At 40.4% G+C, this 12,522-nt stretch overlaps 1 protein-coding gene across 2 annotated transcripts in view; it reads right to left on the minus strand.

The window, feature by feature from the left end:
- Positions 1 to 12,522, minus strand: part of LOC146304530 (plakophilin-4-like) — a 59,987-nt gene that overhangs the window by 39,768 nt on the left and 7,697 nt on the right. For both annotated transcript variants that reach the window (XM_084713717.1, XM_084713716.1), the window contains exon 3: positions 126 to 238. In XM_084713717.1, the coding sequence (XP_084569843.1) occupies positions 126 to 238 (113 nt within the window). The remainder of the gene's footprint in view (positions 1 to 125; positions 239 to 12,522) is intronic.

The raw sequence follows: 12,522 nt of genomic DNA on the forward strand, positions 1-12,522 counted from the left end.
TTTGCTAAACTCTCATTTGAACTACATTAATTGTTATTGTTGCAACCCAGTCTTAGTGTCTTTGCAATATTGTCTGTTGAATAATTTGTGATTCAAAGCAAGAAATGTCATGCTATCAAACCTACCTGCTACTGTCTCCCGCTGGCGACTCGGCCCCCAGCATGCACCTCTCAAGCTGGCTCGCCACAATCTGTCGCTCCTCCTCCAGCTCCCGAGTCAGTCGCTCAAACTGAAGCTCCTGCCGGAAGACACATTTACACCAGTGATTACAAGCATGACACGACAATTTAAGCCTCCTCTTTAAGAGCTATTTGATGCCAGTTAGAATTAAATGTAAAACCCATTTAATGTTTGGTCTGCATGACTTGAGTGATTTCTCACCGGCTGTGAGCTCACCGAGAGACTGAAGCGCATTTTTAAACCTGTTAGAGTGGATTCAAGATTTAAAGCACTAAAACTGTGTCCATGACCTTTTAATGGCCTTCAGTTTGGATGATGTAATTACCCACATTTTAAGAATTTCAGCATAAAGCACTGAGTATTGAGCAGACAATCATAAAATATAGATATCAAGGTGAGAATTTATTTCAGAGGGTAGAAACAGATACAACCTGTTTTTCTCATATTTTGATTTTTCTGGGTACACCGCTGCACATGTACGACTCCCCACAGCTGTCACAAGTCCTCATAGGCAATTAGGAAGTCTTGCAAATTAATCAGGTCTTTGAATAAATGACACAGAAACACAGCAGTGAACTGGGAAAGAAAATCAGCCCTGGATGTATCAGGTTTCTAGTATAGCTACAGCTAACCATTATTTTCATTATCAATCTTCCACTTCTTTAGTTCAGTCATAAAATGATAGTTTGTTTTGGCCTATAAAATGCCAGGAAAAAGTAAAATACATCAAGCCAGAAGATGAAGAAAACTTGCAGATATTCACATTTTCCAAGGTGGATCAAGAAAATATCATCAGTTGACTAATCGGCTGATCATTTCAGCTCAAATCTCAGTGGTCTCAGTCCAAGCATCAGTCTGATGTCATTTTTGTCTAACATCTCTACTATAGCTCTTTTCATCCTCGTTTTGCTTCATCTTAACAAGGGCTGCACAATTAATCACAATCATATCAGAAATGCAATATGGCTGAGTGCAACCCATTCACAGAACCAGGACAAGGATGCTGTAGCCTAAAAATCTAAAAAGCATGTTTCCTCGGTACAGACCCCAACAAACCACATCATCATGAGTTTAATAGGTTGTTTGTCTTGTTGTCTTGTCTTGCTTGTTTTTTCAAAACCATATTCTAACTTTCATTTTCATTTATCTGTTCCAATAAATCAACCTTGTCTCCTAGAAATGACGTTTACATCAGAGTGAGTGTCCAAGTCCACCTTTGCTATCCAGCAGTGCACAAGTGTCTTGATTAATTCATGGGTGAGTTTTAGGCTGAACATGCAATACACCAATCACAAAGTCAGCCAGTGTTGCCAGATGTGCAATAATTATTGTATGTGTACTATAGTTTTAATACCTGTATGATATACAATCAACAATACCAAAAAGCCTGAATGTACAATGATTGTGACGTCTCCATAAACCTGCAACAAAATCTTATTTGAGAGCAACAAACCAGCACCTCACTGACCAAGCAGCTGGTAGAGCCATTTAGTGACACAGCCTGAGGCTTTTATTTTGACAGGTAAGAACAGAAGGAGTGGTTGTGTGATGAGCTGTGATCTATTCTGTGTAAAAGCAATAGTAGTATTCTGGCTCCTTCAAAGGTTGTTTCTGTCTGTAAGATTATTTTTTGACAAAATAGGATAAAGTCACAGTACAATATTGCTATATTTTGCATCTAGTAACACTGAAGTCAGCTCTCATCACTTTTAAGAAGCAGCTGTGCCTGGAGTGCAAGCATGATGGTGAAATAACAGTGAGGAAACAAAGAGAAAAGATGTGAGCAAGGAGACAGATCTCCTGTTTCAAGAAAATATATGGAAAAGGCAGGACGCCTGCAAAAAGTAATACAATACATGAAACATAAAAGTCATGCAGATATGCAACTAACTGCTTATGTTTTACACTGAAGCACCATGAAATTATAGTGTTTTATGATTCAATATAATCATTGTCATCATCATTTTTTGCAGTTCCACTGGCTGAATATCGTGGGAGAGGAGAGGTGAGCCAGACTGAGGTGCAGCTTTGTGGCTGCCTTCTCCTTTTTCTCCTCATCCTCATCTCCTCCAGAGAAGAAAGAAGAAAAAAAGTGTTGCTGAAGGAGGGAAGAATTACGCACAAGTTATCCAACACGTATACCCAGCCAGCATCAGGCTCAGAAGCACACATACATTTTCAAAATTCAGGACTTATCTGTCCTGTTTTAGAGGCATATTAAAACAGAAAAGCACAGAAAGCACCTTTATCAATCAGTGTAATTATTTGATTTTCATTCCTACAATGAAAGTTATGTAAAAGTGGGCAGCCTATTTAGTTTTTAATTTCCATCATTATAGGAGGTGTATGTACTGCTCTAAAGCTGCCTTATACGTGTTTATTTTTTGTCAAGCACACAGTGTTTCTCATAAATTTTCACCTGGATAATAAAAGCAGGTAATGTGTTAATGTTTTCTTATTACTGAATAAATTAACCCACCAGGATGTCACAGTTCTGTACATGTAGAGGGAGGTTGAGAGGTAACGCTCCATTATGTCTCTATAAACAGAAGCTCTCTGCCATGTTGGGTCCATATGGGACGACAGTAAATATGTTTAAGAGCCGAAGCGAAACTTCTGCAGGACTTTTGATGGCAGTTAAAATCATATAAGACACATTTCACGTCTGTCCACCGTGACTAACCTGATTTTTCCAGGGAATTCAAGACCATGCATAACTATATTCAAAACCTTTTAAGGCCTTGAGTGAAGATAATTTGATTTTATACACTGTGAGACTTTCAGCTCTGCTTGTTTCTCTGTTTCTGGCCTCTCTCTTCAGGCTGTACGTCCCACTAAACAAGGCATGAATGAGTATGTGTACTGTAGGTTAATGGGAGTCAGATGCTTCTTATTGCCTCAGTACTTTATGATTTAAGTGAATTGCTGCTACAACAGACAAATGGTATCATTTTCCCCTGAAAACTCAACTAGTTCATGATTACAAAGCACGAAGAAGACTCTTAGGCCGGGCTGCACCAACAAAGATTCATTTTTAAACCTGATTAAATCAGAATTTAACTTTAAAACTACCTTAAAATTAAGTAAGATTCAATTTAAACATAATTTTTTTGCGTTTAATTATGTTCCATTAAAACTTTAAATTTCAATTTACAATGTGACCCAGTATTAAAATAATAAAGTTCCTTGAATAAGTTTCAAGTTGAGTTTGCGTCTCATTCTTTCTTTCAGTTGGTCCGTGGGCTAACTAGGCAAAGTTCTGTTATTTTTTTTTAGCTAGTTAGCAAACAAAATAGCATTTGTTACATTTTTGGCTGGCTAGTAAACAAAATAACATTTTGTTAACTTTTTAGTTAGCTAGCAAATTTATGTATTTATTTATTTTTATTTGGGTAAGCAAATATCTCCATATTGATTAAATTCTAACTTGGATTTATGAAACTGTGATTAGAACTAATGTTAGATCAAATCAATCATTGTTTTTTTTGTGCAACTAACTCTTTGTGATTTGTGTATTTCCAAATTGTGATGAAAAAAATATATGATATCTGTATGAAAATATATCCATGAAATGTAGCCATCAGTCTACTTTTGGTATGTTTGACAACTTAATCACTACAACACAACCATATGCCCTATTTATTAGAAGCCCTAAGAGCTGGTAGGGATCCTTTGCCTTGCTCAGGGGTATGAATGCGGAGCAGATGTTTGCCGAGTGTGGCCGAATGGCTGGTAGTTTTGGCACTCCCTCATTTGAATTCTGTTACATAACACAGAGGCTTCCCAGCTGCTTCATAAATCTTCTAGGAACCACAGCTGGTGTCATCACGGTGGGCCACCGGAGAATTAGCTGTCTGCAAATAAACATCTAAATATAAAACAACCTGGGTGAAAAACTACACAGCTTCCCAAGAACCCTCACTGTAAAGTAATTCAGGAAATGTTATCAGTTGAAGTGACAAGTCTGATAAGGTCGATGTGTTTACTGTGGCACAGTAAACTGGCTTCTCTATAGATTGTGAGGGCATTTTTGCCTTTTTATTATTATTGTTAGAACAGCAGAAGACTTGACAGGAAGGAGGCAAGAAAGAGGGAAGTCGGTGTACAGCAAAGGGCCACAGGCAGGAATCAAACAAGAGCCACTGCAGAGGACTGATATCCTCAGTACATGGCTCGCACCCTCTACCAACTGAGCCACAGATTCTCCCCTAGTTTGTGATTTCAGTTTCACACCTGTAGTTTGGGTAACTGGGAGAAGAACTGTCTTTACATATTAAGCGACTAAACACAATTCAACAAAATGCAATGCAATCAAGCACAATGCAACTAAATGTAAAGCAACCTAACACAAGGCAACTAAACACAGTGCAAACAAACACAAAGCAACTGGACACAATACACCCGTAATAATAATAACTCAAGGCAACCTAATGCAGTGGAACCTAACCAAATAAATTGTTGTTGCATAACCCACACTGCCACTGTTTGTTTCACAAAATTAACCAGATGTTTATTTTTGTTACCATGGCAACGAGGGCCTCCTGACTGTGGATCTGCTCTCCACAGAAGTTCATAGCATAAGGTAAAGTAAAGTAAAGTATAAAGTCGTGTTATTTATATGCAGATTGAAGAGATTGGGTTGAGTTTAGTCCAGCGGTTCTCACCCTCAGGGTCAGGGCCCTCTGTGGGGTCACAGGACAAATCTGAGGGCTATCTATCTATCTATCTATCTATCTATCTATCTATCTATCTATCTATCTATCTATCTATCTATCTATCTATCCATCCATCCATCCATCCATCCATCCATCCATCCATCCATCCTTCATATCATAATCCTCTAAAAACTACAAAAGACACTTAAATCCATGTTTGCAGCTTTCCATCTGTTTATATCTCTTGATAAAAGCTCTTTTGTATTTGGGTCAGCTCCGGCCATGTGATGCACGGAGCCTTGACAGTCTCTTTAGGCAGATGGTGTACAGTGATTTAGTTAATGGTCTCATCATGGTGGTTCTTTGTTTGTGTCTCATCCACTATGGACTGAAGAAGTCTGCATGCTATCACAGCTGACAGCCAAAACAAAGTAAGCTGGCCTGATTTCAGGAGCAATGAGTCTGCTTCTGAAATTAAAACGAGCTCACAGAAATAAACTCTTAAATCCAGACATAATCTGACACCTGAAGAAGTACGCCACACACACACAGACTGGAGATTGTCTATACATTATCACTTTAGTTCAGACTGCATGAAACTTTAATGATCCCCGTGAGGAAATTGGGTACACACAGCTAATTTCCCAGTGTTAATAAGTGTTGATTTTTCTGTTGCAATTACTCCAAGTTAATTGGAGAGATGTTTGTCTGCATGCAGGGCTGATATTTCTCTGAGGCGGCTGCTGCAAACTATTGCAAAATGTTAATTTAATTGTGCAAATGAAGAAAAAGACTTTTATTTTGGGTCTAGACTTAGGCAAGCCATGTTAAGGATTTTTTTCTTTAAAATTTTAAGTGGTTTTGACATTTTTCTAGGACACTGCAGATTCATTTTCCAGAATCATTGCATTTGTACAAGTGTCCTTGTGCAATTTATGAGGGGATTCATGAAGAATGTATTGAGTAACTAAAAATATCATGCAATAAAGCCCAGTTTACACTGGATAAAAAACCCTCTGGCTTTTGTCTTCAATAGGAAGGGGTCTAATCGGCATTCATTTCTGGTTCAAATGCAGTAGTCACAGGTATTTTGCAGCAGTGATGGTAACATGACGTCTGGGTGGACACGATAATTTACAGCGCAGTGCTATCAGGGTTTGTCAGCTTTGCTGGTAATTTCTGTGACTCTGTCCTCTCAGCCACACATTCCATCCCTCTCCATTCAAACAGTGCTGGAAAAACATTAGTTTGAGTGCCAAATAAGTTGGTGATGAGTTTGAGAGACTTTGACTTTGTCACTGTCCTCCATGCTGCTTTTTACTCTTTATTAGTTTTCCCGCGTGTTTGTAACGTCGAGCGTGACACATCAGAAAAATATGTGTATATACATGCTAATTTTGGTGTAAAAATGGTTTGAGTTCTGTGGGTCTGGATCACGTTTTATTCACGACATTATGCATTAACCGTACTGCACTTTCAAGGTGACAAAATGTTACTGTGATGTGCCAAATGGTTTCCATACAGAACGACCTGAAGTCGTCCTTGGAAACTCACCTGGTGTGTTTTCCTTTGCTGATATTACCACTCTAAATGGATGCTGAGAAGGCACAAAATGGCACATAAAAAATAACCAGAGTGCAGGAAATTAAGTGCTTGATGATCAAAATTTCTTAGGGGAGGAACCCCACTTAATATGTGCCTCCCCTCGATGTGTGTTTTCCTTTGCATAAATAAAAATATTACCACTACAAATTGATGCAGAAAAGGCACAAATTTGTGCATACAAAATCATCAGAGTGCAGAAGTGCTTGATGATCAAAATTTCCTGGGGGAGGACCCCCACTTAGTATGTGCCCCTCTCCTTCGAAGTTGTGTCTTCCTTTGCATAAATAAAGTTATTACCACTATAAATTGATGCAGAAAAGGCACAAATTTGTGCATAAAAATCACCAGAGTGCAGGAAATTAAATGTTTGATGCTCAAAATTTCCTGGGCGAGGGCTCCCACTTAATAAATTATGTGCCCCCCTCCCCCCAGGTGTTGAAATGAAACCTATGTCTGGGTGCACATCACTTTGGTTCAGATCAGAGCAAGATCAACTATTGCATGATCTCAACGCATCTCATGATCTCACAAAAGTAAACAAAATGTAGGACCGGTGGAAACACAATAACAATAAAATACAAAGAGGAAGATGCAAAACAGTGATTTGCACAAGTGAGGTGGTCCAAAATAAGTTGCATTAATCAGAAAAGGAGAGGTCCATGATGCATGTGATGTGGAAAAAGACAACAAGATGTATGAAGTGACAGTCCCGATACATTCACCACAACACTACAACAGTGTGTTATTCAAACAGCACACTGCTGAACGTGCTGCTTGCTGCCACCGCGTCACTGCTGACTCTGCCTCTCTCTGCTCCTACATCTCCTCCTTACATCACTTCAGAGCAGCACAGAGACGGGACAGGCGCACACAGACCTTGTTGTTTCAGCCTCTCCACGTTACGGCACGCCTCAGGGGGGCAAACAGAGCTGCACATCCAGCCCTGCCTGCGCCTGTCACCTCGTGATGTCTGGAAACACGCCTAACCCTGCCAGGCCGACGCAGAGCCGTGCCAGGCAATGTCTCGTACCAGCTGGGCGCTACTGGACAATTCGCCACGGCTTATTGTGCGCCGTCACAAAGTCTTCTTCTCTCTCTTATCAAGTGACACCAACCACAGACCTCTGCGTCTTATTGCTTCTCGCCGTGTCTAATCTTAGCCTGGCAGTTTGGTTTATCCAGACTGCATCTGTGATATCCGTGAAATGTTCGGCCTAGTTCTGCTGCTGCGACACATTGCTGCTCTCGCTACAACTCGCCATCTTAAAGGGAGAATCCCCCCTTAAACACTTTGTTCAAAAGGCAGCTTAACATTTTGAAACCCATTTTACTGCTCTGAGAAGCATTTCTTATTCTCACATTGGGCTGCGCAATATAACCAAAGTCTCACGTTGTGATTTCATGTCCAGATAATGACACAAGTCACACCTTAGCACACTGCAAAGAAAGTTGAGGAGTTTTAAGGCAACTGCCTTCATGAGATTTTTGAGTTTTGAATCAAACTCTTCTTCTTTAGATAAAACTGAATCTTTGAGAAAAAAAAAATAAGTCTGATAAACTTGAGTGAACAAAATCTTTTTTTTTTTTTTTTGTAAAGACCTATCTGTCCGAATATTATTCTAAGCTCAACAATCACACAGAAAGAAATCCTGAGAGGACAGGCAGAAATTCCAGTTACTACACCCACAGTAGCCTCAATAGACCAGAATGCCGTGCTTCCTGCTCTTGTTTTGCCATCTCCGTTGCTCTCTCTGCCTACACATGTAACCCATAGATGGATCAAAACACTTTCTCTTCTTTTTATACGCCCCAACACCCACCTCTGATAGAAAAGCAACAAGTTGGCTGGTTCTCTGAAGGCAGTCAAATGGCATTCTGGGAAATAGTGGAAGTCACTAAGTAGATGAGGCAGAGAACATCACAGATAGATGAGATTTAGAACAGTGTCAGAGGGTGGACTTCAACAGTGTACACACTTAGAAATAAAGGTTCTAAAAGGGTTCTTCCTGAAGTGGCTAAGGTTCTACCTAGAATCGTTTGCTTCTGAATAACCCTTTTTTTTGTTTGTTGAGGGTTTTCTATAAGACAAAGGGTTCTATTGAGAGTTTGTGAAGGATTGTTGAAATCCTTCAAGAACTCTTCCATTAAAGGTTGATCAAGGGTTTTTTGTCCTAATAAAACTTTTTGATTATGAAAAGGTTCTCTGTGGAACCCCCTGACTGTGTTCTTGATAAAACCCCTGCAATATAAAAAGTTCCAGTTCAACCCCCTTGGTGGATGCTAGAGGAAAACGATGGAATATGAAAAGGTTCTCAGTAGAACCCCCTTGGTGGGCACTTGTAGACACCCTTAGAGGGTGGAAAGTGTCTCTAAAGTGGATAGAACCTCTAATAGAGGTTTCTGGATGAAACCTTTCACAGATGGTTCAAGGTATAACCCTTTACGTTGGGTTGTAGTAAAACTCTTTGAAAAGGTTCAAAGTGGAGAGTTCTAACAGGAACCAAAAAAAGTTATTTTTAAGAGTGTATATCAAGAGAAATCAGTTTCCAGTTCCACCACAGTGGCTCTGCAGCGGACAGCTAACGTGACACGAAACCTCGAGCACCACGATGTGGAGTCAACAAGAGGCCATCGCAAGCTTGTCTGTCCAAAAATATGACATGTATTCAGATCCAGGCAGATGTCAAACAGCAGCAGTTTTATGCCTCAGATAGCATCAGGGGCCGCGCAGCGCCGGGTGGTGACATAACTGGATTGACAGAGTGGGTTTAACCCTGTGATTCAGACTGTGACCCTGCAGCGCACACACTCTGAGAAAACAAAGGTGCTCACTAGAACCATGAATTGTTCTTCAGGTTGTCTCTATAAAAAACATACTTTAAAGGGTTATACATCAAACCATCTGTGAAAGGGTTCACCCACAACCCCCTTTGAGAGGTTCTACAGTGAATCCTTCTATGGTGTAATGGTTCCGCTCAAAACCCTCTCTGGGGGGTTCTGTCCAAAACCTTTCCACCTTCTGGGTGCTAACAAGAACCCACTCAAGGGCTCTACCAAAAACCTTTTTATATTTCAAAAATGTTATCTAGAACTCACTATGGGGGTTCTGTCAGGAACCTTATTCTTTTCAATGGCTTTATGAAGTTCTACCAAGAACCTTTTAATATTCCAAGAGTTTTATCTAGAACTTACTAAGGGGTTCTATCAGGAAACTTCTTATATCCCAAGAGTTCTATATAGAACTCACTAAGGGTTCTACTGAGAACTTCTTTATAATCTAAGGGTTTATCTAGAACCCACGCAAGAAAACTTTTAATATTCATATCTCTTTTTCTAGAAACCACCCAGGGGGTTTTACTGAGAACCAGTTTATATTCCAAAGGTTTTATTTAGAACCTACCCAGGGGGTTATATCTAGAACCCATTTAGGGGGTTCTACTGAGATTCTTTTTACATTCTAAGAGTTTTATCCAGAACCCACCCAGGGGGTTATAGATAATGGCAGAGAACTCTTGACAAACCCTTGACAAAAGAATTCTTCAAAGATTTCAACAATCCTTAAAGAACTCTTCCTTCCAAAAAGGTTTCCTTGGATGACCCCTTTCTTCAAAAAGGATCCTTCAGAGGCAAATGCTTCTGGGTAGAACCTCAGGCCTTCAGGAGCAACCCTTATTTCTCAGGGTCTGTGAGGCGGACCTCTTGCAGGAGGAGCGGCCCCACCGCTCCGTCAATCATCTGTATCGAGCTCAGCTGTTCGGTAAATTTGCTCTGGTGTTTCAGGACCTAATCGTTGGAATCAATCCAAGCATGGAGAGCGCTGACGTGGCCCAGTTGTTGTTTCATCAAGCTCCCCCCACCTCTCCTCTCCATCCTGGGAAAGGTTTTGCTGAGCGTGCATGTTCTTTTTCAGCAGCATCATGCGTCACACGTTCATACAGTGGGACCCGTCTTTTACACCTGGGAGCTGCCCTGCACAACAACAGTCTGCTACTGACGACCACGGGGAACCAAACAAGTGTTTGGATGAATATCTGATAACGTTTTGGCAGGCAGGATTCTCTCGTTTAGAAATAATGAAATATGAACTTGCTTTGTTTTCCCTCATAGGATAAAAAGACTTATGGGAGAATTATTGTGATGTTATTGTTGTTTATTGACCCGGTTGCCCACGCCAAACTGTGCTCATACTGTGCAGACAAGTATTGTTCAAACCCCAGGAGCTTCATTTTAAACTGTAGTCAAGGAACCAAAGATATTAAATATTTCTGAACTTAATTACAGACAAACATGTATAAAATGAACAACAAGACATCTAGATTTAGAACAGATATAATGGGGGACAAAGTGGTTTGAATATTTCACAAAACAAGCGTTGAGTAATGTTCATGGTGGCAGGAATTTTGGACATAATAAAGAATGGTATAGCACACTAAATATTGAAGATAAAAATGTGGCTGGGTTCTAGATGAAACCCTTGGAATAGGAATACAAAAGTGTTCTAGACAAGACCCTTAAGGCTTCTCAGTAGAACCCCCAAAGAGAGTTTTCTGGTCCCCTGTAGAAGGTGGAGAAGTCCTGGATAGAACTCCCAGAGAGGGTTCTGGATGAAACCATTACACCATACTTAAAACCACCGGAATATAAAAAGGTTCTCAATAGGCGCTCATATGTGAGTTCAATATAAAATTCTTGAACCCCCTTTCCAACTTTGAGATAAGACCCTAGGATTATAAAAGGTTCTTGAAAAAGTGCCAACAAGAACCCATTCAGGGGGCTCACCCGGTTGGTGGAAAGGTTCTGAATACAACCCCCAGAGAAGGTTCTGGGTGGAGCAATCACACCATTTAAGGGTTGTCTGTAGAACCTGTCATAGGGGGTTCTGGGTGAAACCATTCACAGGTGGTTCTACATACTGTATAACCGTTCATGTTGGGTTCTAAGGGTTCGAAGTGGAGCTTTTATAAAAGGTTCTTCCAGGAATCATAAAGGGTCCTTCTATGGGGACTAGCGGAAGAACCTTTTATGGTTCTAGTTAGCAAATTTATTTCTCAGAGTGTACTATAGCATCAGTTAAATCCTAGCAAACACTTTTGTGCTAAGCTAAGCTAACCTGTCTGCTGCCTGTGGCCTCACATTGAACAGACTGATGAGAGGGGTATCAATCTAACTCTCTGCAAGTATCAAATGAGCATATTGTCTAAAATGTCACACTATTCCTTTAATGTCAAATGTTTACTTGACAGGTGCTTCCGCCCAACTGAGAAAAAAATACCATATTTCTATTTAATTGTTCACTCAAAGTGTCAGTGAACTTCAGAGGTGAGTGGTTAATGGCTAAAGCTACCAGCTGGAGGTCAGTTTCAATGTCAGCCCAAACAAACAGAAAATCTTCCAACACAGAACTTTGGCAGGGTAAAACTTCATATTGTGACAGCTCTGTAAACTGTTTAGCTCTGATAACAGGGACATATTTCATTCTTGATTTCACAGAATGATGCAAATGGCAGCTACAGACGTCTCATCTTTCATTTCAGAGCATCTTTGCTGCAAGCTGTTGTCTCAACATCTAATCAATCTCAAAGTGTTTGCTCCAGAAGTGACAAACTGTGCAGGAACACTGCGTCTTTTAGGTTTTAGGTTTCCGAGTTGCCCCACGCAGCCGCAGTTCTGGTGTTTCCCTGCTCACGTCTATCACACTTTCCACTTTTAATGGGCTAAATGAGAGCAAAGTGGAAAAGCATCAGGCCCTGAACACAATGGCAGGCAATAACTGATGTGCTCCATTTAGCACGTCTAATTTGACATTTCTGTGGAGAAACTGCAGGCAGGAGATTTGACGCTTCAGCAACGCTGCCGCCTGCATTTCCACACAGAGAAAAGGTAAAGCAACTTCATTATATTTTCTGGTCACAGCCCGTTCAACAGTCTGAGACAAGCGACATGATAGAATGTTTGCTTTCAAGTTCAGAACTGCAGCCATGATTTATGTTGCTGGACGTTTTTCTACTTTGTTAGCTGTTAATCATCCATCTCTCTGTGTCCTGTTATCAACATGAAATCAGCCTTTTTCTCTGCTGCCTGT

Source organism: Lutjanus erythropterus, chromosome 24, assembly GCF_056507025.1.
Source record: "Lutjanus erythropterus isolate fLutEry1 chromosome 24, fLutEry1.hap2, whole genome shotgun sequence".
NCBI lineage: Eukaryota > Metazoa > Chordata > Actinopteri > Lutjaniformes > Lutjanidae > Lutjanus > Lutjanus erythropterus.